The sequence below is a fragment of the Canis lupus genome, chromosome 13, assembly GCF_011100685.1.
Source record: "Canis lupus familiaris isolate Mischka breed German Shepherd chromosome 13, alternate assembly UU_Cfam_GSD_1.0, whole genome shotgun sequence".
Classification (NCBI taxonomy): Eukaryota; Metazoa; Chordata; class Mammalia; order Carnivora; family Canidae; genus Canis; species Canis lupus.
Genome location: NC_049234.1, coordinates 35,561,424 through 35,583,622, shown reverse-complemented (window position 1 = coordinate 35,583,622; position 22,199 = coordinate 35,561,424). Strand labels below are relative to the sequence as shown.

The window sequence follows — 22,199 nt, the reverse complement described above, 5'->3', positions numbered from 1 at the left end:
GTTCCGCGATACTGACCACTTAGTGTTTTGATTTCACTGGGGTTGATGCTTTGGATGAAAACTGTCTTCCGCGGCTGCTGCTTCTGGACCTCGAACAAAAGCATCCCCTGCTTTTCATTACCTTTTTAATAATTTAATTTGGTTTTCTCTTTCTGTATATATTTTTTGGCTCGCAGTTTTTTAAGAGAGATGCGAGCTTTCTCTGCTGACCATTTCTGTCGGACATGTTAACTGAACGTGGCATTTCCGTTTGACTGTGGGCTCCGGCAATGCTTAGCAGCACACACCAGGCAAGACTAGATGGCAAGGAGGCTTGGGGAAATCTGGATGGGAAACCTGAGTCCCAGAAGGTGAAACGACTTGTTCACAGCCCTACGTAATGGTGCCAGGGTCTCTGCTCACCATGGGGACTTTTTTTATACCATTCTCTGCTCCTTCCCTCCATTAGGGAACAAACAGGATGATATTTCCAGGCATGTGTTTGTGGTGGTTGTAGAGAACGCGATGTAGTTCTGTGGACAAATGGAGACTTGGAAATTTTTATAATGGGTGTGTGATACTAGTACGTGGGAGGCATCTTACCCATGGCTGGGTGGAGGGTGGGAGAGGGTGATGCAAGATCCCGTCCTTTAGATTATCCACTCTTTTTGCATTTTGAGAAGGAACCAGCGGACATTGCTGAACAGAATTCATTCAGTCTCCTGAACTTTGATGCTGTGGAGAGAGGGTGCTTCTCTGCATCACGGAGCACCCCACCGCCACATTCATTCAGAGATTTCTCATGAGCGTGTGCCTTGTCGCCTGCTGCCTGCGGACCATCCTCCCCATCCTCCTCCCACCTCGTGCACCACTTTTCACAGAGGCCACTGGGTAGAGGCGGTCTCAGCTTCCTTCTCGTGTCTGGAGTAGGTTTGTACTTCCATCTGTTTAATCCGGGAGGAAGAGGTCTCTCCTCTAATCCAAGGAAATTCCTTGACGTGTGTTCAGGATCCTTTCTCTTTAGACCTTTAAACTGGACCACTGGTTTTTTTAAGTCACAGTGTGTGGACAACACGCACCAGAGGCTGCTTGATAACATGCCGAGTCCTTGGCCTGCCAGCCCTTCTAAATCCGTCTCCAAGGGCGCTGGGCTGGGCTCTGTGTTTCTGACAAAGTCCCCTGGGGATTCCTCTGTGCACTGAGATCTGAACAGTTTTGTCCAGTCCTTCAGGAAATATGCTCGATCTTACAGTCTAGGTAACACAGAACAAACCCTCCCCTCACCCATGGATTTCTGTATCCCTGCTGCTTTTTCCTTCCCTCCCTGGTCTTTGTCCTCCTTTGGCTACTGAGGCCGGGTCCCTTTCTGGGTCAGGCCCCACTCACCAGCTGCCATGATGTCTGGGTGCCCCCTCCTCCCTTCAGACTTGTCCATATTAGTTCTTTTTGTCTATATTCCAACTAATGACTTTCCTAACAGTTGGTCCTTTGCCCTGCTTTTATGTCATATTGTCCTAAATGATTTTAAGAGCTCCCCAAACCTACAATTCCAGTGCTGTGCCGAGACTCTGAAATCTTTATTTCTGCTCCTGAATTCCACAGCTCTATTTTTAGCTGGCTTCCTGACATTGTCACCTGGCAGTCCCCAAAACAGCTCATGTGCAATCCATGTAAACTCTGATAGGCTGCAGCTCACTGCAGACCTGCTCCTCTTGCTTTGCTTCCTCTGTGGATGAAAGCTGTCACTGCACCCAGAAGTGGACTGTGCCCCTGCACTGCTAATGCTCCATCAGCTCCCCAGCAAGTCCTGTCTACTCTGTCTCCAAGAAACACCCCTGCATCCCTCCCCTTTTCCCCAGGAACCTTTGTAAGAACCTACTAATCTCCCTGCCACTGGCCTTGCCTTCTTGAATCCATCCTCTGTTATGTTTTTGCTTTTTCTTGAAAACAAATGTGCTTCTGACTTTGGTATATAAGGCCCTATATAATCTGGTCTCACCCTCCCCTCTGCCTTCCCGGCCTCATTTCTGCTGCTTTCCTTGCACTTCATACTTTGGCTGTTCTGAAATACTGTGTTGAGTTGCTGCCTTTTCTTCCACCTGCAATGACCATCAGCCTTCGTCTGCTAGCCCCAGCTTTCGTCACTTCCTCTTTGAAGGCCTCTCCTGGTGTGCGTGTTACTTTGGCATCTTTGAATGCTGTTCGTTTCTCCCATACTGTTCTTGCCCCCAGCACAGGGCTGGCTCAGAGGAGATGCCAAGCAAATATTTATTGAGTGAGGGATGACAGGCATGTCGTGAAGCCACATTGAGTGTTCCTGACCCAGAGGTCAGGAAAGGGAGAGCTGTCTGGGTCGGGATGATCACACTTTGATTTCTGGATGCAGGGCCCTTGAATGGTGCCTCACTGAAGGGTGAGCTCGACACCAGAGGGTAGGGATGGAGGCGATGGGATAGAGGTCTGGGTGGAGAGAGAGGCTCTGGGTAGGATGGTGGGGCAGGCAGGCTGTGGGAAGCCCGAAACTTGGGAAGAACCGTGGGCTTTATTGGAAGGTCCTGGAGAGCCACGAAGAGCTTTTCAGAAGGTCAATATGATGGAGATTGTTTTGAGAAGGTGAGTGGGTGGATTCACCTGGGTGTGGTAGGTGACAAGTGTCATAGATTAGGGGTGAGACTGATGGGTCTTAAGCAGGAGAGAGCCTGACTGGGGAGGAAGGCCTGGCGGCATCCCTTTCCCTGAAAGATTCCATGTGTTTGTGGCATAGAGTTTAGGAGCTGGCCAAGTAGTTTGATGAGCTCCTATCAGAATTTATTCTGTTCTCTTTGGAAAAAAATGCGGTTTTTCTTGCCTGAAATACCTCATGCTTATTATGCTTAAGATAAGCTTTGCCTATGGGAAGGTGGACCTGTTCAGAATTGGATGCCCGAGGCTTTTTACAGACGTGATTTTATGAAGGTGGCCAAGGATTTTACTGAATCGTCAGTTTCTGAGGCTGGAGAGTATCAGGGATGGGAAGGGACATTTATTGAATGCTCAGCATGTTCGGGGCATGTTGTTAAGGCACCTCCTGTTGGTTGCCCCTGAGGTGGTGCCGCTGTCCCATCAGGTGACACCCGCAACTCTGTGGCATCCCTCTCCTGGCATTGGTCTCTAGCTGCTGCAACTGTGTCTGCATGTTTGGTCTTGCTCACCATGTGCGTCTTAAGGCAGGGCCAGCGTCCTTTTGTGTCTTTAATGCCAGCCCCTGTAACTCCGTACCTGGAGCTCTCCATTTCCTCTTCTGAGTCCCCATAATCCTCTTCACCATTGCACCAGGAGCCTTAGAGCTCCACCCAAGACCCTCTTCTACTCTCTGAGTTCCGTCTCTCTTAAGAGTCTCTCATCTGGGATCCCTGGGTGGCGCAGCGGTTTGGCGCCTGCCTTTGGCCCAGGGCGCGATCCTGGAGGCCCGGGATCGAATCCCACGTCGGGCTCCCGGTGCATGGAGCCTGCTTCTCCCTCTGCCTGTGTCTCTGCCTCTCTCTCTCTCTCTCTTTCTCTCTCTCTCTCTGTGTGTGTGTGACTATCATAAATAAATAAAAATCAAAAAAAAAATTAAAAAAAAAAAAAAAAAAGAGTCTCTCATCTGTTCACATGGCTTCAGTAATCATCCCCCCAGGCCAGACATCTCTGTGCTCTTGGCCGGTGTATCTGACCACATGTCCTGGGAAGCTCTTCATTCACGCGGACAGGTGAATCTGGGTGGAGGTTTTTTTTGGTGGCTGCTCCCCATCCCCAGCTGTGGTGGGTTTCCATCAGTGCCCTTGTGCAGAGCCTTTGCTGCTCCTCCCCTTGCAGGTTAGGGCTTTGATCTCACAGGGAGAGGCTGGGATTAGTGCAGTGGCTGGCATTCCCCTCAGCCAGCTCCAAGGAGACACAGTTTCAGGATCCTACGGCAGCCCCCAGGAGCTTTACACTCTTGGAGCCCATACAAGGCCTTTAGTAATTCATTACTAGCTGAATCATTTCTAGCTGAACTTTGTTACTGGTTTTTCAGGTGTCCCTTGTGGGCAAATGCTGGGGGCCCTGTAGCTCCCCATCAACAGATTTAGGATTAGTTTTCCCTGTGACTTTATTTCTCTGATCAGTTTGGGAAAAGTTGGTTTTCAGTTTATCCAGCTTTTTCCTTAAGGATGGGAGCAAAGTTTCAGTTCTGTACATCTCCCAGCTGAGCTCAGAAATCTACCTCCTGTGTTGTAATGCAGACCTCTAGTCATTTGTCAGATCACACACTGCTTTTGTTTTGTGTCCAGTGGGTTATTGGCTTCCTTTCCGAAGGGCAAGGTTACCAACGCACCGGACGGCCCGTCTGTTGTGTTCAGCCCGTATTGCCCACCAGCCTCCTGACTCTCAAACTGTAACTTCTCCGCTCTGTGGCTCAGCCTCAGGAAAGGTCAGCTTGCACGGCATCCCTCATCCCTGGAGCTCTCAGGAGCACATCTATGGGTGAGAAAAAAGCTTCATAGCGCCTCGAAGCCAGGTTTATGTCCCAGACCCCTAATAACCTGCGGAGGTGCCTGTATCCTCGGGCCACTGTTAACCCTGCAGGTGGAAAGGTTGACTGTTCTCGGGTATAAATTCACGTGGGAAGACAACTTCCTGAACTACCAGGATAGAATGTAAACCCAGGGGCTGTCTTTCCTCAGCAACAGGTGATCCTTTGCCGGCCCCTGGTTGAAGCCTTCAGATCCCCGAGCTCCTTCCTCTCATTACTGCTTTTCCGGCCCACCTGGTGGAGATTCACTGGCAAGCAAATAGGAAGGTGTTCAGTAGAGGGAATTCAGAATATTTTCCTTTTTCAAAGAGAAAGGGATGATTCTTCTGGATCACTGCAGGTTGGTTTACTGTGAGCTCTGGCTGTTGATTGCACCAAGTCTTGTTAGGTTTGTCTTTTAAGTCTTACCAGCCCTTCTCTCTAACCCCTTTGACCGTTTTGAGATTCTGGTTGGTCTCTCAGCTGCTCACTGTGCTCCCTTCTCTGTCTTCCTCGTCAACCTGGTCCTTCCCAAAGCAGAACCTGGCTGTGTTGTCCTGTTAGACGACTTCCCAGGGTTTTGGCATTGACTATGGATGAAGCTCCCAGTGTGGCTTATGTGGTCCGGCCATGGTGGCCTCTTTACCCTCATCCTAGCCCCTTCTCTGCTCATTGAGCTCGTATTTCAGAAACACAAAATTGCTTGTGTCTCTCTGATTTGCCGTGCTCTCTTAGGCTTACTTTCTGGGTGCAGACCAGTGGCCTTCAGACGTGCCTGCGCTTTGGAATCATGGCAGGGAATCTTTAAAACATTGTTTTGGTTCCCTGACTCCCCCAGACATGGTGATTTGATGGGCATGGAGGCGACCTGGGGCCCTGGGTTTATAAAGTGTTCCAGATGATTCTTGTGTGCAGCCAAGTTGTGGAACCACTGATAGGGATTGTTTTCCCTCTTGTTGGAAAACTCAGTCCTTATCTCGGTCCGGCTATTTCAGATTCTTGGCGACTTCAGACAGATGCAGCTGCTGCTCATTTTCCACTCCCTGCTAGGGTGAGTCTCCTCTCTGGCTTAGTGTTGAGGTTTTTAAATATTTTCTGTCCTTTGATCTTCCATATATATTTTAGAATCAGTTTGTCAGATTCCTTAAAGCAGTTTGTTAGAACGCTGAAGGGACTGTGTTGACCTATACATCAATTTGGGGAAAAATTGACATTTTTATGGGAGTCTCCATGTCTCTCAATATTGTCTGCCCTCTCAAATGTCTTTCAGTAACACTTTAATTTTCTCTATAAAGGTCTTAAAGTATTTTACTAGACTTATTCCCAGATACTTTATTTTTGTTATAAAGGTATTTGAATCTTTTTACAGAAATATATGCAATAATGAGCACAGATGTTACATATACAGCTGGATGAATTTTTATTTTTTAAAAGATTTTATTAGAGAGTGGGGATGGGGTGAGCAGAGGAAGAGAGAATCTCAGGCAGACTCCATGCTGAGCACAGAGCCCTACTTGGTGTTCAGTCTCACGACCCTGAGATCATGACCTGAGCTGAAGCCAGGAGTCAGACCCTTAAGCGACTGAGCCACTCAGGCACCCTTGGATGAATGTATATTTTCATACTCCTTCCTCCTTGCAACCAGCACCTAGAACTATATGGGATAACTTGCACCTCCTCTGGTTTCCTGGAGTTTTGTCACTGATGATGACCAGGAACAGAGATGACTGTAACTATGACTTCTGTCACCATAGATTAGTTTTGTCTGTTCTTGACTCATAGGGAAGAAATACAGCATACACTCTTGTGTATCTTTTTTTTTTTTTTTTGGCTTTAAATGACACATTCAAGTTCTGGAGCTCAGAAGTTCAGAATCAGTGTTTTTTTTTTTTTTTTTTCCTACTCAACATTATGTTTGAGATTCGTGCATGTTGTTGCATGTTGCATTTGTTCCTTTTTATTGCTGGATGCTATTCCACTGGGTTAGCATATCATAATCGTGATTGATGTTTGAGTTGTTCCCAGCTTTTGGCTATTATGAATAGCTGTAATTTTTCTGGCACAGATATTTGGTTCATTTTTTTTAAAGATTTATTTATTCATGCGAGAGATATATAGAGAGGGAGAGAGACAAGCAGAGGGAGAAGCAGGCTCCATGCAGGGAACCCGATGTGGGACTTGATCCCGGGACTCCAGGATCACGCCCTGGGCTGAAGGCAGGCGCTAAACCGCAGAACCACCCAGGCTGCCCGGTGCATTTGTTTTGTATTAAGAGTCTGTTTCTTGGCTTTTCTGTTTCTTCCCCTCCCCACTCCATTTGCTCATTTATTTCTTAAATTCCACGTACGAGTGAAGTCATATGGTATTTGTTTTCCTCTGATTGATTTCACTTATAATAGTACCCTCTAGTTCCATGCATGTTGTTGCAAATGGCAAGATTTCATTCTTTTTGATGGTTAATACTCCATTGTACATATACCACATCTTCTTGATGCATTCATCAGTTGATGGATACTTAGGCTCTTTTCATAATTTGGCTATTATTGATAATGCTATGAATATTGGAGTGCACATATCCCTTCAAATCAGTATTTTTATATTCTTTGGGTAAATACTTAGGACTGCAGTTGCTGGGTCATAGGGTAGTTCTATTTTTAACTTTTTGAGGAATCTCCATACTGTTTTTCAGAGCGGCTACACCAGTTTGCATTCCTATGTGGTGAGAACAGTTAAGATCTTTTGTAGCAACTTTATGTAATATACGACGGTAAATATTATAGTAAATATTATATTGTAATGTAATAAATATAATTATAGTGCTGTGCACTAGATCCCCAGAAAGTATTCATCATCATTTTTTAAAAAGATTTTATTTATTCATGAGAGACACAGGCAGAGGGAGAAGCAGGCTCCATGCAGGGAGCCCAATGTGGGACTTGATCCCAGGACCCCAGGATCATACCCTGAGCTAAAGGCAGAGGCTCAACCACAGAGCTACCCAGGTGCCCCAAATGTATTCATCTTCTAATTGAAAGTTTGTACCGTTTAACCAACATTTCTCCATTTCTGTACCTCTCAGCCCCTGGTAACAACCATCATTCTCTCATTTCTGTGAATTTGGCTCTTTTAGATTCCACATATAAGTGATATATAGTATTTCTTTCTTGGACTTATTTCACTTAGCATAATGCTTTCAAGGTCCATCCACAATGTTGCAAAAGGCAAGATTTCTTTCTTATGTAATAATGTTGGATTGTATAAATGCCACATCTTCTTTACCCTATTACTGTGTAGATGGGTATTTAGGTGGTTTTTGTATCTCAGCTCTAATATTGCAATAAGTATGGGAGTCAGATACCTCCTTGAGGTCTTACTTTCATTTCCTTAGGATATATGTATATTCGGAAGTGGGGTTGCTGGATCATAATGTAGTTCTAAAGTTTTGAGGGGGTCTCCATGCTATTTTCCATGGTAGCTGCACCATTTAATGTTACCATCATCAGTGCACAGGGATTTCTTCACATCCTCACCAACCCATCTCTCTTTTTTTTTTTTTTTTTTAAGATTTTATTTATTTATTCATGAGAGCGAGAGACAGAGACACAGGCAGAGGGAGAAGCAGACTCCATGCAGGGAGCCTGGAATGGGACTTGATCTTGGGACTCCGGGATCATGACCTGAGCCAAAGGCAGATGCTCAACCCCTGAACCACCCAGGTGCTTCCCCATACCTATTTTTTTGATGACTGCCATAATTGGTGTGAGGCAATAGCTCATTGTGGTTTGATTTGCATTTCCCTGATGATGAATGATGTAGAGCATCTTTTCACATACCTGTTGCCATCCGGAGGTCTTTCTTGGAAAAGTACTCAGGTATTCTCATTTTTAGATTGTTGGGTTGTTATTGGGTTGCATGTGTTCTTCATATATTACCAAATAGATGATTAGCAGAAATTTTCTTTCATTCTGTAGGTTTTCTTTTCACTTTGCTGGCTGTTTCTCTGGCTGTGCAGCAGCTTAATTTGCTCATTTTTGTTTTGGCTGCTTGTGCTTTTGGTGTCCTATGAAAAAATTGCTGCCAAGACCAATGCTAAGGTGGTTTCACCCTGTGTTTTCTTCTAGGATTTTCATTGTTAAAATTCCTATGTGTAAGTCTTAAGCTATTTTGAGTTATTTTTTCTGAATGGTGTCAGATAAGGCTCCAGTTTTGTTTTTCTGCTCGTGGTTATCCACTTTCCCCAATACTGCTTATTTATGAGACTATCCTTCCTTTTTGAGTATTCTTTGGCTCTCTTATCAAATATTAGTTGACAGTGTATGTGGGAGTTTATTTCTGGGCTCTCTGTTCTGTTAGTATGTGTGCCTTTTTTTTTTTTTAATTATTTATTTATGATAGTCACACACAGAGAGAGAGAGAGGCAGAGACACAGGCAGAGGGAGAAGCAGGCTGCATGCACCGGGAGCCCGACGTGGGATTCGATCCCGGGTCTCCAGGATCGCGCCCTGGGCCAAAGGCAGGTGCTAAACCACTGCGCCACCCAGGGATCCCCCCCCCCTTTTTTTTTTTGACATCGCCATACTGTTTTGATTACTAAAGCTTTGTAGTATAGTTTGAAATCAAGAGGTGTGATACCTCCAAGTTTTTTTTTTTTTTTTTTTTCTTTTTATTTCCCCTCAGGATTGCTTTTCTTTTTCTGTGAAAAATGCCTTGGAGTTTTGATAGGGATTGCATTGAATCTGTAGATGGTTTAGGGTAGAATGGACATTTTTGACACTATTCTTCCAATCCATGAACAGAGGATATCTCCATTTATATATGTCGTCAATTTCTTTCATCAAAGTCTTAACAGTTTTCAGTGTTTAGATCTTTCACTTTCTTGGTTAAATTTATTTCTAGGCATTTTACTGTTTTTGCTGCTATTATGAATGGGATTTTCTTTATTTTTCTGGTGTTACTGCCTAGAAAACCAACTGGCTTCTGTATACTAGTATACTATCTTGTAAGTTTACTGAATTTGTTTAGACCTAACTTTTTTTGTTGTTGAGTTTTGAGGATTTTCTAGAAGATTAGATCATTTGCAGATAAACCCAATTTACTTCCTCCTTTCTGATTCAGATGCCTTTTATTCATCTTGCCTGATCCATCTGGCCAGGACTTCTCTTCTAATACCGTATTGAGTAAGAGTGTGAGAGTGGGCACCTTTGTCCTGTGCCTCGTCTCAGAGGAGAAGCCTTTCAGTGTCTCATCGTTGAGTAGGAGAACAGTGGGTTTATCATATATGCCTTTGTTATATTGACAAACATTCTTTCAACACCCAGTTTGAGGGTTTTTATTATGAAAAGATTTTGAATTTGGCAAATGCTTTTTCTGCATTTGTGGAGATGTTACGAATGTTACCCTTCATTCTGTTATTGTGGCATATCACCCTCATTGACTCATGTGTGTTGAGCTGCCTTTGCATCCCAGGGATGGCCCTCACTGAATCATGGTGTTTAATCCTCTTAATGTGCCATTGAATTAAGTTTACTGATGTTTTATTGATGATTTTTCCATCTGTATGCAGCCAGGGATATTGATCTGTAGTTTTCTGGTGGTCTTGGTCTGACTTTGGCATCTAGATAATCATACTGGCCTAGGAAAATGAGTTTGCAGTGTTCTCCTCAGGTTTTTGGGAGAGTTTGAGAAGAATTGGCATTAATTCTTTAAATGTTTGGAATTCACCAGTAAGGCCATTTTTGTTAACCTCTTTTAGCCTAGTTTTTGAGATAATTATTTTAAAGATTTTATTTATTCATTTTAGAGAATGGGCATGAGGAGGAGGAGGGGTGGGAAGAGAGTGAGAGAGAGAAAATCTCAAGCAAACTCCACACCAGTCAGAGCCAGACGCAGGGCTCAATCTCATGACCCTGCGATCATGACCTGAGCCGAAACCAAGAGTCGGACACTTAACTGACTGAGCCATCCAGGTGCCGCATGAGCTGATTTTTGTGTGTAGTGTTGTGATACACATTAGATACTCAAATATTGAATAAGGAGTGGATATTATAGAATATTTGAAGTACGTCATAGTTTTAAGTATGGAAATAACTACTAATATTCCATTGTAATGAGGTAATGGGACTCCCACAATCTTTTCCTTGGTTTTTATAAAGCACTGTATAGTTGAGTACAGTAAGCAATTAGAATACATGTTTTCCCCTTACAAGTGTTTGTGGGGTATGCATTTTATCCCATGTACTATATTGCTCTGGGGATTGCCCTGAGGAGTGAAATGAGATCCAGTCCCTACCCTCAAGGAGCTGTCCAACAGAACTCTGTGACGGGACAGTGTCCTGTTCTGAGCTGCCCCATAGGGGAGCCATGAACCATATGTGGTTCTGATCTTTTGTGATGTGGATGACACACCTGAAGATCTGAAGTTTTATTTGATTTTAATTACTTTAAATTCAAAGTCTCATTATCTAATGTCTGTTAGCACAAGTCTAGTGAGAGAAACCAGCAATTTTACAAATAAATGAAAAATTGCAACTTTGCTAAATGCTGAGTAGGAAATGTGGTGATGTTATGGCCATATCATTGGGAAGAACACAGTTTAAGGGGTCAGGGAAGGCTATTCTTTGAAAGTGATGATGGAGGTAAGGTTTATAGAAAAGGCAGGACTGAAGTGGGTAATAAAGGGTGGGGTGGGTGAAAACCTTGTGGCAGAAAGAGCAAAGCAATTTCTGGCAACTTATATTTTTGAACAGTGAGTGTTTGAGACGTACACACAAAGTTAGTCCTTGAGAGACTTTGCCCATAGGTATTAATACTAATTTGTTGAGGCAAAAAGGTTTTGTGGGATGCTGGGGTCTACTTTTTCTCTTGATAACTTTGTACATTAATGTTTCAACTGGAAACTGTCAGAATTGTAGTTTCTGTGATTCGGCTAATGAAGAAGTAAGGACGTTCCCTGTTTTGCAGGGATGCTCAGTGCTTGAAGACTGCTGCGAAGAGCACATATAACATTCAGGTTGTACTTTGAATTTCTTGTTTCTAAGGAGAACAAGCACATGCCATTATTTGCCTTGGGACACCACTGCTATCCTTTTATCATCTTGTGAAAAGGCATTCTACTTCCAATCTCAGACTGGCAGTACTCTGGTTTTCCTTCCCAGGTTTTTGATCCTGAAATAACATACGCTAATTGAGCTATTTCTGTGGCTTTCTTTAGAGAAATGATGTTTGTTTATTTGTGTTTGTCTTAACATAGAAATAGAATAAGATGTGTAAACAAGATGTAAAAGCTGTAATGCCCAGAGTGAAATCTGAGAAGAGCACTTGGTTATCAGTGCTGTTGAGCTGTGATTCTAGAGGTCTGGCCCCAGGCTGGAGGCCGAGATGGGCAGAGCCAAGGCTTTAATTCTAGGAGTCTAAGCCACTTTCAGCAATCTGCTTCTGGACAAACAGGGAATACCCTGCAATTCAAATCCAGGTCCTCCTGTCTCATGGTCCTTTGGGATTACCTTCCTCTGCATGCACAGGGAGAAGGCCCCAGCCAGAGGGATCTGGGGGCCGTGGATGATGCCACAGCCATCTGCTAGGTGCTGTGACAGATGCTTCAAGTACAGACAAAGATGCACAGTTTCTGTCTCCAAGGTGCTTCTGGTCTGGGAGAGAGGTCAGTGCAGGGCACTGTTGTCCATGCCAGGGTCTGTGTGTGCTGATGGGGGAGCTGCCTGTCTTTGTCAGCAGAGTATGGAGGCAGCTGACAGGTGGAAGGTGTTCACTTCTCTTGAAGATGTCCAGAGTAGAGAAAGCTGCGCTTGAGGACACATGTCCAGGCCCTGCCTCCAGCAGCCATGGGTGTCCTTATCTTGGGCTGAGTGTACCCTGCTTCAGTCTCACCCACTAACTGTCTTAGAGGACAAAGTCAGTAATGTCCTGATGGCAACAGAACTAGTCCGGGGTTTTAAAGTCCACCTTAGTTGGTCTCCTCTCTGGCCAGGGATTCAAGTGTTATCCCTTTCCAACAAAGGGGATTGTCATCAGCAGGCTCCAAGGTAGGACCTTACTGAAAATTGGCTCTTGAGGCACATTGTACCTCAGGTGTCGTGAGGAGGCCTTGCTATGCGTGGATTTCACACCTGCCCCTGGAGGGACAGATGGACTCTCTCGTACGGAGTGTGCCTTGTGTGCTGCATGGTGAACCACACCCTGGTCCCTTGGTTGTCTGTGGTGCCTGACTTTCAGAGGTGCTCCTTAATGAACATTTATGCAGGCCTATATCTGTTTTCTGAGGTCATGCCATCTTCTTTCTCAAATTTCCCATGCTTTTTTGAGTCTCTTCTTCCTCATTCTTTTGAGGCCTCTGGTTATTTGCAAATGTTAATAGCTCATTAACAACTTTCTTTGAAAATTAAACATGCGCTTACCAAATGACCCAGCCATTTACTCCTGGATGTTTAACTATGAGAAATGAAAGCGTATGTCCATTCAGTGACTTGTACGGAAGTGTTCAAAACAGCTTTATTTGTAAGAATCAGAAACTCGAAGTAACCTTTGAAGTAACCTTCGAAGTAACTGAAGTTTATGAATAGGTGAATGGATAAACAAGTTGCTAGAGCCATTCAATAGAATTCTTTTCGATTGTGGATATGTGCAGAATGTTGGGATCAGTCCAAGATAAGTTTGCCGAGTGATAGAAACCTGACAGAAAAGGGTGTATCATGTGTACGATTCCATCTGAATTAACTTCTGGAAAATGCAAACTCCTCCATGGTGACAGCAGTGCTCACCTGGGGCTGGGAGGAGGCTTGGGGAAGACGGCAGTGGGGCGGGGGTGGGAGGGGTGGGGCACAGGATGCATGGGGAAGCTTGCAGCTGATGGGTATGTTTGTTGTCTCAGTCACACTGGTTGTTTTAAGAGTGTCACCTCCCCCAGTTGTACACTTTAAACTCCTGCAGGTTATTAAATTCCATCTCAGTAAGGATGTTAAAAGAACGAGCTCTGGTACTGGAGGAGGAGCAGAGCTGCAGACCGTCCTGGGGAGGGCATTCACAGGGAGCACAAATGTGGTCCTGGACACAGGTGGGTGGGAGATGGGCTGGTCCTCCCTTCTCCTCGAGGTGCTTCTCTGTTCCCCTTGGGGTTGGCTTCTCAGGGGGGAGAGGGCAGGGGAGCGGGTGGTAGTGACTCCTGAGGAGAGGGAAGACTGGGGATATGGGAGGTTGCTCAGTGGTGTGTGGTCATGTGTCTGAAGACAGCTTGTGTGGCACAGTGTGTGGTTCCCCCCATCGACCTTAGGCTTAAGGTACCACTGTGGAGAAGGTGACAGGAGTGAGCCTGGAGGGGGGGTTCTCGTCAATGAGTTCACAGGAAGAACAGGCAGGGGAACGACGGGTGCTTTCCAGGGAGGGGTTGTAGGTGCAGACAGGGGGTCACCCTCTGTGGTCCAGCCAGCAGGCTTTGGCCTGCTGCATGTCTTGGTGCCACTGGCATGCAGTCCTCTCCATGTGTTTATGGATGGAAGCAGCTGCTGGTGCCCAGGGCAGAGACCTTGAGCTCAAAAAGCCTCAGATATTTTCCATCTGATCCTTCACAGAGGATGTCTCATGACCTTTGGTTGCCCATGGGATCTGAAGCTGGAGAAGGAAGATACAGACATGGGTGACTGACAGGTAGAGAAAATAGCACGGGAGTAGGTGGGAGTTTTCAGATCAGACCAGGTTTTAGAGTGGCAGTGTGGGAATATGTGAGTGTCACACAGGTAAACGGAAGGCACAGAGGGTAGGTCTGACCAAGGAGCTCATGTGTGTGGGCCTAGGCTAGCAAGCTGGGAGCCCCTCATGCACTCCGTGGGTAGTTATTAAGCATCCCCATATGTGAAGGTTCCTCAGACTCATGAAGGCACAGGCCTGGAGTGAGGCCTCCTCTCGGGATGGAGACGGAGCCTCCAGAGAGGGGGACCAGCGTCAGAGCAGGGCCGCTGTGGGTGTGAGGACAGCTTTGTCTGAGTGGTAGATGAAGGCCACTGCTACTCCATGAATTTTCTTTCCTTAAGCCTAGTCTAGACTTTCTGAGTGAATGAATCCCTGCTTTCTCTGTGGAAATTGAGGATAAGTATTGGCTAATTTCTGAGCCAAATGCTTCTACTCCTTTGGTTTTCTTGAGGATATTTTATGATAAGCAGATGGACTTTTTTTTTTTTTTTTGGCACCCGTGGATTTTAAAAATAAATGAAAATGCATCTTCAGAATATATTCTACCTGGAATAGCATACTGACAAACCCCCACTGGGATATCATTGTCTTTCTTTGCTTTTGAAAATGTATTTTGTTCTAGTCACATCTTAATTCATGTAACTTGTCGCAAGAGAAACTTACACTCAGCCTTAACCATTAGATTCTTTTGCAAATGTGCAAAAATGGGCACATTCCTTTAGTAGATCCACCGGTGGAGATGGATGCTAAGCTATTGTGAGGCTCCTTATGATGGGCTTAGGTGTCTAGGTACGTGGTGTGCTGCACAACAGCCTGGCTGGTGAGGTTTCCTAGAAGCTCAAGTTGGGATAGAAATGTGTTGTCCCAGTTTTGCTGGGTCGTCATAAACCCAACAGCCCTGTGTCCTGGCTCCGCTTTGGATGAGCCGTGTGGTGTTACTAAGCTATGTTCTCAGACTCTTCAGCTTTATCTACAGAGTTGAGAAAAACAATGCTCCTTGCACAGGGAGTGAGGGACTGTTTGATGGTGTGTGCCGGGACCCAAGGCCATGCCCAGCACACGTGAACACTGCCACCGACCCCCCTCACCACAGCTGTTTGTTGTGACTGCTATTTCTTTCTGCCACTCGGGTCCCACTTTGAGCTGTCAACCCCTTAAGTTGTCACTGTGGTTGTGATACAGCTGAATTCAGGAGCATGTTATTTTAGCATACAAAATTGTATTTCTGAATTGCCCACAGAGATGCTCTTAATAGAAGAAGTGAGCACTATAAACAGTAACTATGAAATTCTCTCAGGCTCAATTTGATTCATTGTGATCCAGCAGACTCATTCCATTCTGAAATACCCTGAGAAATCCACTCCACTCTGGTCCTCCTACTAGGCTGCCTTCGTCTGTTTGTAACTTTTTTGGTCCTGTCTTCCCATTAATTGTCATTCCAATCTGTTCTGTGTTCTATTTGTGATGGCCTGTGTTGGCAGAAAAACTGCCCGAATGATGGAGCAGAATTTTCTCCCCTGCAGCCTAGCCCAGCTGGAGAGCTGCTCTTCCTGGGGCATGGGGGGGTGGTGCGGGGGGGTTGGCGGGAGAGAGGGTTGCTCCGTCTCCTCCCTTACACCGGGTGCTGCTCCTCCTCTCCAGCTCCATCCTTGCCTGGGCTGCGGGCTTCTCCTCCAGCCTTCCAAAGGCTCCCATCTGCCTCCACTCCTATTTACCGGCTGTCTTTTTCATCTTCAGTTGGATTAGAGGGCAGAACAGTCTGTAAAGAAGTTGTAGAGAGACTTTGGTAATATTTTCTGAGCTAGAAGATTATAGGTTTTTGAGGTTTCTTTGAAGTTGAGGTCTGTGTCCAAAAAGGAGGTAAATTTCAGATGTAATTTTCAACTTTTTTTGCTAAGTACATGTCCTAGATCCTTCCAGTTTGAAGACATTGCAGATTTGTATTTTCATGGGTTCTCTTGAATTGGTTCCCATTTTTGAGCCAAGAAAACACAGGTTCAGAGGGTTGTATGATTTGCTCAGATTCTGTCAATGTGGTAGGAAGGATGACTGTGTAAAGGCCCCAGACCTATGTCTTCATAACATACAATTCAAAGGGAGATAACTCCCACCCCTGGCCTCTCCCCGCTAGAATTCGCAGATGAAATCTCATACAAAGACTGTGTGTGACCCTTCTGGTATCTTCTGTCTAGATCAGACGAGATCGGGCGCGTTCAGGGTGGTATGGCCGTAGACTCTTCTGTCTAGATCAAATACTGTTGATGGGATGCTTCCATCCTGTGGCTGGATTAGGGCCGCCGCTGGTCCTGCCAAAACCAGCTGGGTGGAGAAGGTGCAAGGAAAAGAGGAGAGCTTGGCTTTCCTGCACCCTCCCCTACAGTCCACGGCTCTGGACCACTTGCAGAAATGGAGACGTTAGTGTTATGTTAGTGTGAAGAAGGACTGGTATTGCCAGGGCAAAAAGGAATCTGTGTCCTTTGGGAGCCAGTGGCATTTGTGTAATTTGCTGATGATGGGAACTTTCCCCAGGGAAGAGCACACTATGCCGTGTCCCAGGCTGTGTGTGAATGTGTGATTTGGAGTGAGACTTACAGCATTTAAAATACTTCTGGGCATCCGGCCTTCACCAGGCAGAGGATGGCCTAGGGACTGAGAGACCATGGCCATAAGCACTGCGCCGCTCACAGGCTCCATCTGACCTCATGCGTAGGGCAGGTTGCTGACAGGTGTGGGTTAGGGTTTGCAGGGTCTGTGTTCATAATGCTAGTGCCCTTGCAGATGGGCCCCATAGTGTGGTAGAGAGCTTTTCTGATGGTGCCTGTGGTGCTGGGAGAGGGGGGTGAGGGGCTCCTTTAGCTCTAAGGGCTGTGGGCTAGGGCTTTGCATCGTGGGATTTCAGCTAACCAGGACTTGATGGTGGAGTACGACTTTGGGGTGATGGGATTTTTGGTAAATGTGGGGTGTAAATGGACTGTCACATTTGGCTCTAACTTAATTCATTGCCTTAATATTTACTGAGTGTTTATGACTTGCTAGAGACTGGGGGATACGTAGGGAAATGAGAATTCTGCCTCCAAGGAGTTTTAGTCCAGGAGGGAGTCTAAGACGTGCATACGTGCTCTAATAGCAAGAGCTGTTTTTGTCGAGCAGTTGCCAGGTTCCAGGCATTGTGACCGGCATTTCATATGTAGTAACTCATTCTTCTACACAATCGTGCAGTTTGTGTCCTAGTTGTTCTCATTTTAGAGATGAGGAATTTAAAGCTCAAAGAGGTTAAGTAACTTGGTATAGATTACTCAGCCTGCTGGTGTAGAAGCTTGTGGCCCCTCTGACTTGCTACCTGTGGCCCCGCCATGGGGCCCATCTTCCTGGATCTAGGAGTACATGCAGAGAGCATGGGCTGTGGGGTAGACAAGGTGTTGGGCTCCGAGGAAAAGTCCTTGCTTTCAGCCATAGTGACTAGGGGGACACATTGTGGAAGAGGCAGCATTTGAGCTGAGAATCTGGGACATTGGGATACGCAGAGATGGATGTCAGAAGGAGGAGAATTGGAAACAAAGATGAAGAAACATGGGGCAGAGTAGGGGGTGACAAGGAATATATTTTGGCAGGGTGCAATCTCTTTATTTCTTAAATAATAAAACGACTGTTAAATAACTCTAATTCAGCTGGGGTCTTGTTGGCTAATTGGGAACTCACTTCCAGTAATAGATATTTAAGACATCTGTCATCTCAGGCCTCTCAATTCAAATAGACTTGTTTGCAAATCGAACTGTGTCCCAGAAAATAGAGCTAGGCACACTACGATGTGAATCCTGACACAATCTTTTGTTTTAAAAATAAGTTAAAAAGTTTTTGAAAAAAAATTTGTGTTTTTAAACCGTTTTATTGTGAAATTAGAAACAGTCTGGAAGTGGATGGGGGGATGGGTGAAATATGTGAAGGGAATCAAGGGTCCATGTATCTTGGGTCCTGAGGAATGTAGAGAATTTTTGAATCCCCATATTGTACACCTGGAACTAATAATACTGTATGCTAATTACACTGGAACTAAAAAAATAAAAAATGAAAATGATTTTGAAAATGATATAAAACATAGTTTGGTGAGTTGTACAAGGTAATGCTGTTCAAGCTATCACCTGAATCAAAGCTAGAGCATCACTGGCTGAGTATCCTCTCACATGCCCCATCTTCACCCCCAACAGAAGCACTATCCTGAGTGTTTAGTAATTTAGTAAACTAGATAGAGTGGTTTATTCTTGCCCAAATTTTAGTTTCTCTTAATGTACAAGTATTCCCATTCTTTCCTTGTAATTTGTGGAAGAACTGGGAACATCTGACCCAAAGAGCTTTCCATAGCATGGGTTTTGTTGCTTGCACACTTGTGGGTGGGGCTTAACCTGTCCTTCTGTCCCCTGCGCTTCCTGAAAATGGTAGCTGGATCCAGAAGCTTGATCAGGTTCATCTCTGATCCTTCTGGCAAGTCCAGTGGTGGTCTTGTGCTTTTACATCAAGAGACCGGGGCTGTCTGTTTCTCTTTTTGTGATACTAGAACTTGCTCACTCTCATTGCCTCAGTCAGTGGTTCTCAACCAGGGACAGTTTTGCCCCCACCTTTCCAAGGGACATTTGACAGTTTGTGGCTATTACCACTTGAGAGGAGGTTGCTATTGGTACCTTGTGAGTAGAGCCCAGATGCAGATGAACATCTTGTATGTACAGCACAGACCCCAACGTAAAGATTGTTCAGCCCTGCATCTCAGGTAGTGTTGAGGTCGATAAATCCTGGGCTAAGGGTTGTAAAATAGCATGCCAATTTTATCACTTCTTTTTCATTTTGTTAGAATACTTTTATAAAGATGTATGTTGCCTCATCATTTGTATTGAGCCTGTGCAGTGCATATAAGAAATGTAGTTTTAAATGCTTGATTCTTTTGTATACCAGTTTTCAGGAAAATGAGTAGATTCTTATCCTCCCCAGCTGGCTGTTTACTTTTTGAAAAAAATTATTATGAACACATGGATTAAAAAGGGATTTAAATTGGACCTATTAACTATGGATTTAAACCTAGTTGAAGAGCGTCAATTAGCTGCAATCACTATCTTCAAGTCTAAACTGTCTCTTCTGTAGCCGTGGGAGCCCCTCTAGTTGGGTGCAGAGGCCTTTGACACCAGCCCAGTCTTGGTCCATTTCCTTACGTGCTGGTGTAATGAGATGTTCCAGGCTCATCTGTCCATTTCCTGCCGCTGACTTAACATCTTCGGTTTCTTTGGGAAGCCCTGGTTTCTTTTCACCGAAAGAGCAAGTGATAACTCAGGACTATGGTCTGATCATCAGTGATGATGTGTTGATCATTGTTTCTCAGTCTTTTTTGGGGACTGAGCTAGTTACAGATACACATGTAAGATTGTCTGGTTTCTGTTCTAAACTGATGCCTGAATTCAAGTTCAGGAATACAGATTTTAAAATACCCTATATTATCTGCGTGCTAACATCTTAAAATTTTACTCTTCTAGATGGAATCAGTGTGAGTGGCTTTCCACTGTGCAGCCCCTTCCGACAGGTCGTTAGGCCTCGAGTGGAGAGCAAGCCCGTGAACCCACCTGAAGGCAGCAAACCAGGCGACCCCAGCCATGTGAAGGTGAGTCTGTCCTGCGCAGATGCCGTCTGCTCGGTGGCTTGGCGTTCTCGGTTTCTGCCATGCCTTTGGAGATGAAATGTTGGGTGTCTTTCGGAAAGGAAAGGAAGCCTGTGTTTGATACCAGAATCGTGTTTGGGGAGAGCTGGTTTCTCAGTAATTTTCATTCTGTGGAATGTTTTGGAAAGCAGTTATAATGATGCGTGTTTGATTGTGTTGGTACTAATCTCTATTCTGTGAAATACTGGGAATTTGGGGATTGAGTCAAGGAGTGCAACGATTCAAGTAGGAGATTTCCTACTTTTTTCCTGTTCATTTGAAAAATGTATTTATTGCCTAATCATTCTCAGTTCAGGTATTTATCCCATAGACTTTAGCTTTTGGCAGTTCCTTCCACTAATTGGTTTCTACACACTGAGGAAGACAAAATAAGCATTCAACATCCATGCAGAGATACCCCTTAGGGCTTCTGGAGGATTAGAGATCACTGTTTCTGAGGAGCATAGGAGACATCTGAACTAGAGTTTGAAGCTCTGGGGGGACTTCAGCATTTGCAGGCAGCAAGGTCACCGGGACGACTTGTCAAGTAAGCATGTGTTCGGGTCCAGCCATGTGGGGTACTGCATACAGTCGTGATGCCAGCATTTCAGAGGGGCAGTGACTGATGAGACACATCAGGAGAACTTGGTTAAGCTGGTTGTGAGTCTGGTATGGTGAATCTTGAGCATGGATGCTGCCTGAAGTGAGGTCAGGGCAGAAGGGAAATAAGCTGCTTTTTCTTGACTAAGGTCCTGTCAGTGGATGGAAGTTACAAGGAGTCAGGTTTCATTTATTTATTTTTATTTTTTATTTTTTTAGATTTTATTTATTCATGAGAGAGAGAGAGAGAGAGACAGGCAGGCAGAGGGAAAAGCAGGCTCCATGCAGGGAGCCCGATGTGGGACTCAATCCCAGGACCCCAGGATCAGGCTCTGGGCTGAAGGCGGTGCTAAACTGCTGAGCCACCCAGGCTGCTCAGGAGTCAGGTTTTAGGGGAGAGTCCTCTCTGTTGGTGGCCTTGTGGTGGAGAGGTGGTTGGTATAGCTGGGAGCTGTCCAGCACCGGAGTGTTCACACCGTAGCTTGATTGCTGGGTGTCAGGGCTCCTCTGTGAGCCAAGGGGACTGGGATGTGGGAAGATACTTCCCAGCAGAGGAAGGAAGGCATGGAGGCGTGAAACATGACGCAGGTGTGGAACCACAAAGCCGTGGATTTGTGGCACAGAGTGATGGAGAAGCTGGAGCACTGATGTCCTCATGGGCCCTTTGGTGTGACATCCCCTGTGACCTCCTGATAGCCAACCCTGGACTGTTAGTGATTTTCCTGCCTAGGTGCTTCAGCACCATAACCTCCCTCTGCAATTCAGCTTCCATGTGGCCATGTGGCCTTCCCCATGGATACTCTTGGAGTTGGAGGCACAGCTTTGAAATCCGTGAGGTCATTATTCAGTACGTTGAGTAATGGTGGCTGTGGCATCAGTTGTGTTTTCTTGAATCGAGTGGTGCAAGGCTGAATGCATTGCATTTCTTGGATGATGATAAATGTATGTAGATGAGTATACATGTATTGAAATGTAGTTACCATCTGCCGAGTACGTCCTGAATGTCAGGCACTTACATACGAATTGTCCTTTTACATCCTCATGACAACTTTATGAGTTGATAGTCTTCTCCAAAGGGGAGGGCTGTGGCCCTCAGTTGACAGGACACAACCCGCCACTCCAGTCCCTACCCATTGTACTGTGACACCTTTTTTGCCTGTACTTTGTCCTGAATTTTACTTGTGAACAGTCCAATGCCTCTTTTTAGAAATTTTAATTCCAGTGTATTTAACATACTGTGTTATATTAGTTTCAAGTGTATAATATAGTGGTTCAGCAATTCTGTAATTAGTCTGTGCTCGTCATGACAAGGGTACTCTTAATCCCCACCACCTATTTACCCCATGTCCCCTCACCCCACCCCATCACCTGCCCTCTGGTAACTACCAGTGTGTTCGCTGTGGCTATGAGTCTGTTTCTTGGTTTGCCTCTCTTTCTTTCTTTCTTTTTTTTTTTTTTACTTTGCTCATTTGTTTCTTAAATTCTGCATATGAGTGAAATCATAAAGTATTTATCTTTTTCTGACTTATTTCACTTAGCATAATATCCTCCAGTTCCATCCATGTTGTTGAAAATGACAAGATTTCATTCTTCCTTTATGGTTGAGTAACATTCCATTACGTAGACATATACCTCTTTATCTGTTCATCATGGTTGGACATTTGGGCAGTTTCCATAGTTTGGCTATTGTAGATAATGCTGCTGTATGTATCCCTTTGGGGTGCATGTATC

General features: G+C 45.1%; 1 protein-coding gene across 1 annotated transcript in view; it reads left to right on the top strand.

Annotated features, from left to right (window-relative positions):
- Positions 1–22,199, top strand: part of TRAPPC9 (trafficking protein particle complex 9) — a 544,705-nt gene that overhangs the window by 154,661 nt on the left and 367,845 nt on the right. The window contains 1 exon segment of the mRNA XM_038555604.1: positions 19,708–19,832. Coding sequence (XP_038411532.1) covers positions 19,708–19,832 — 125 coding nt within the window.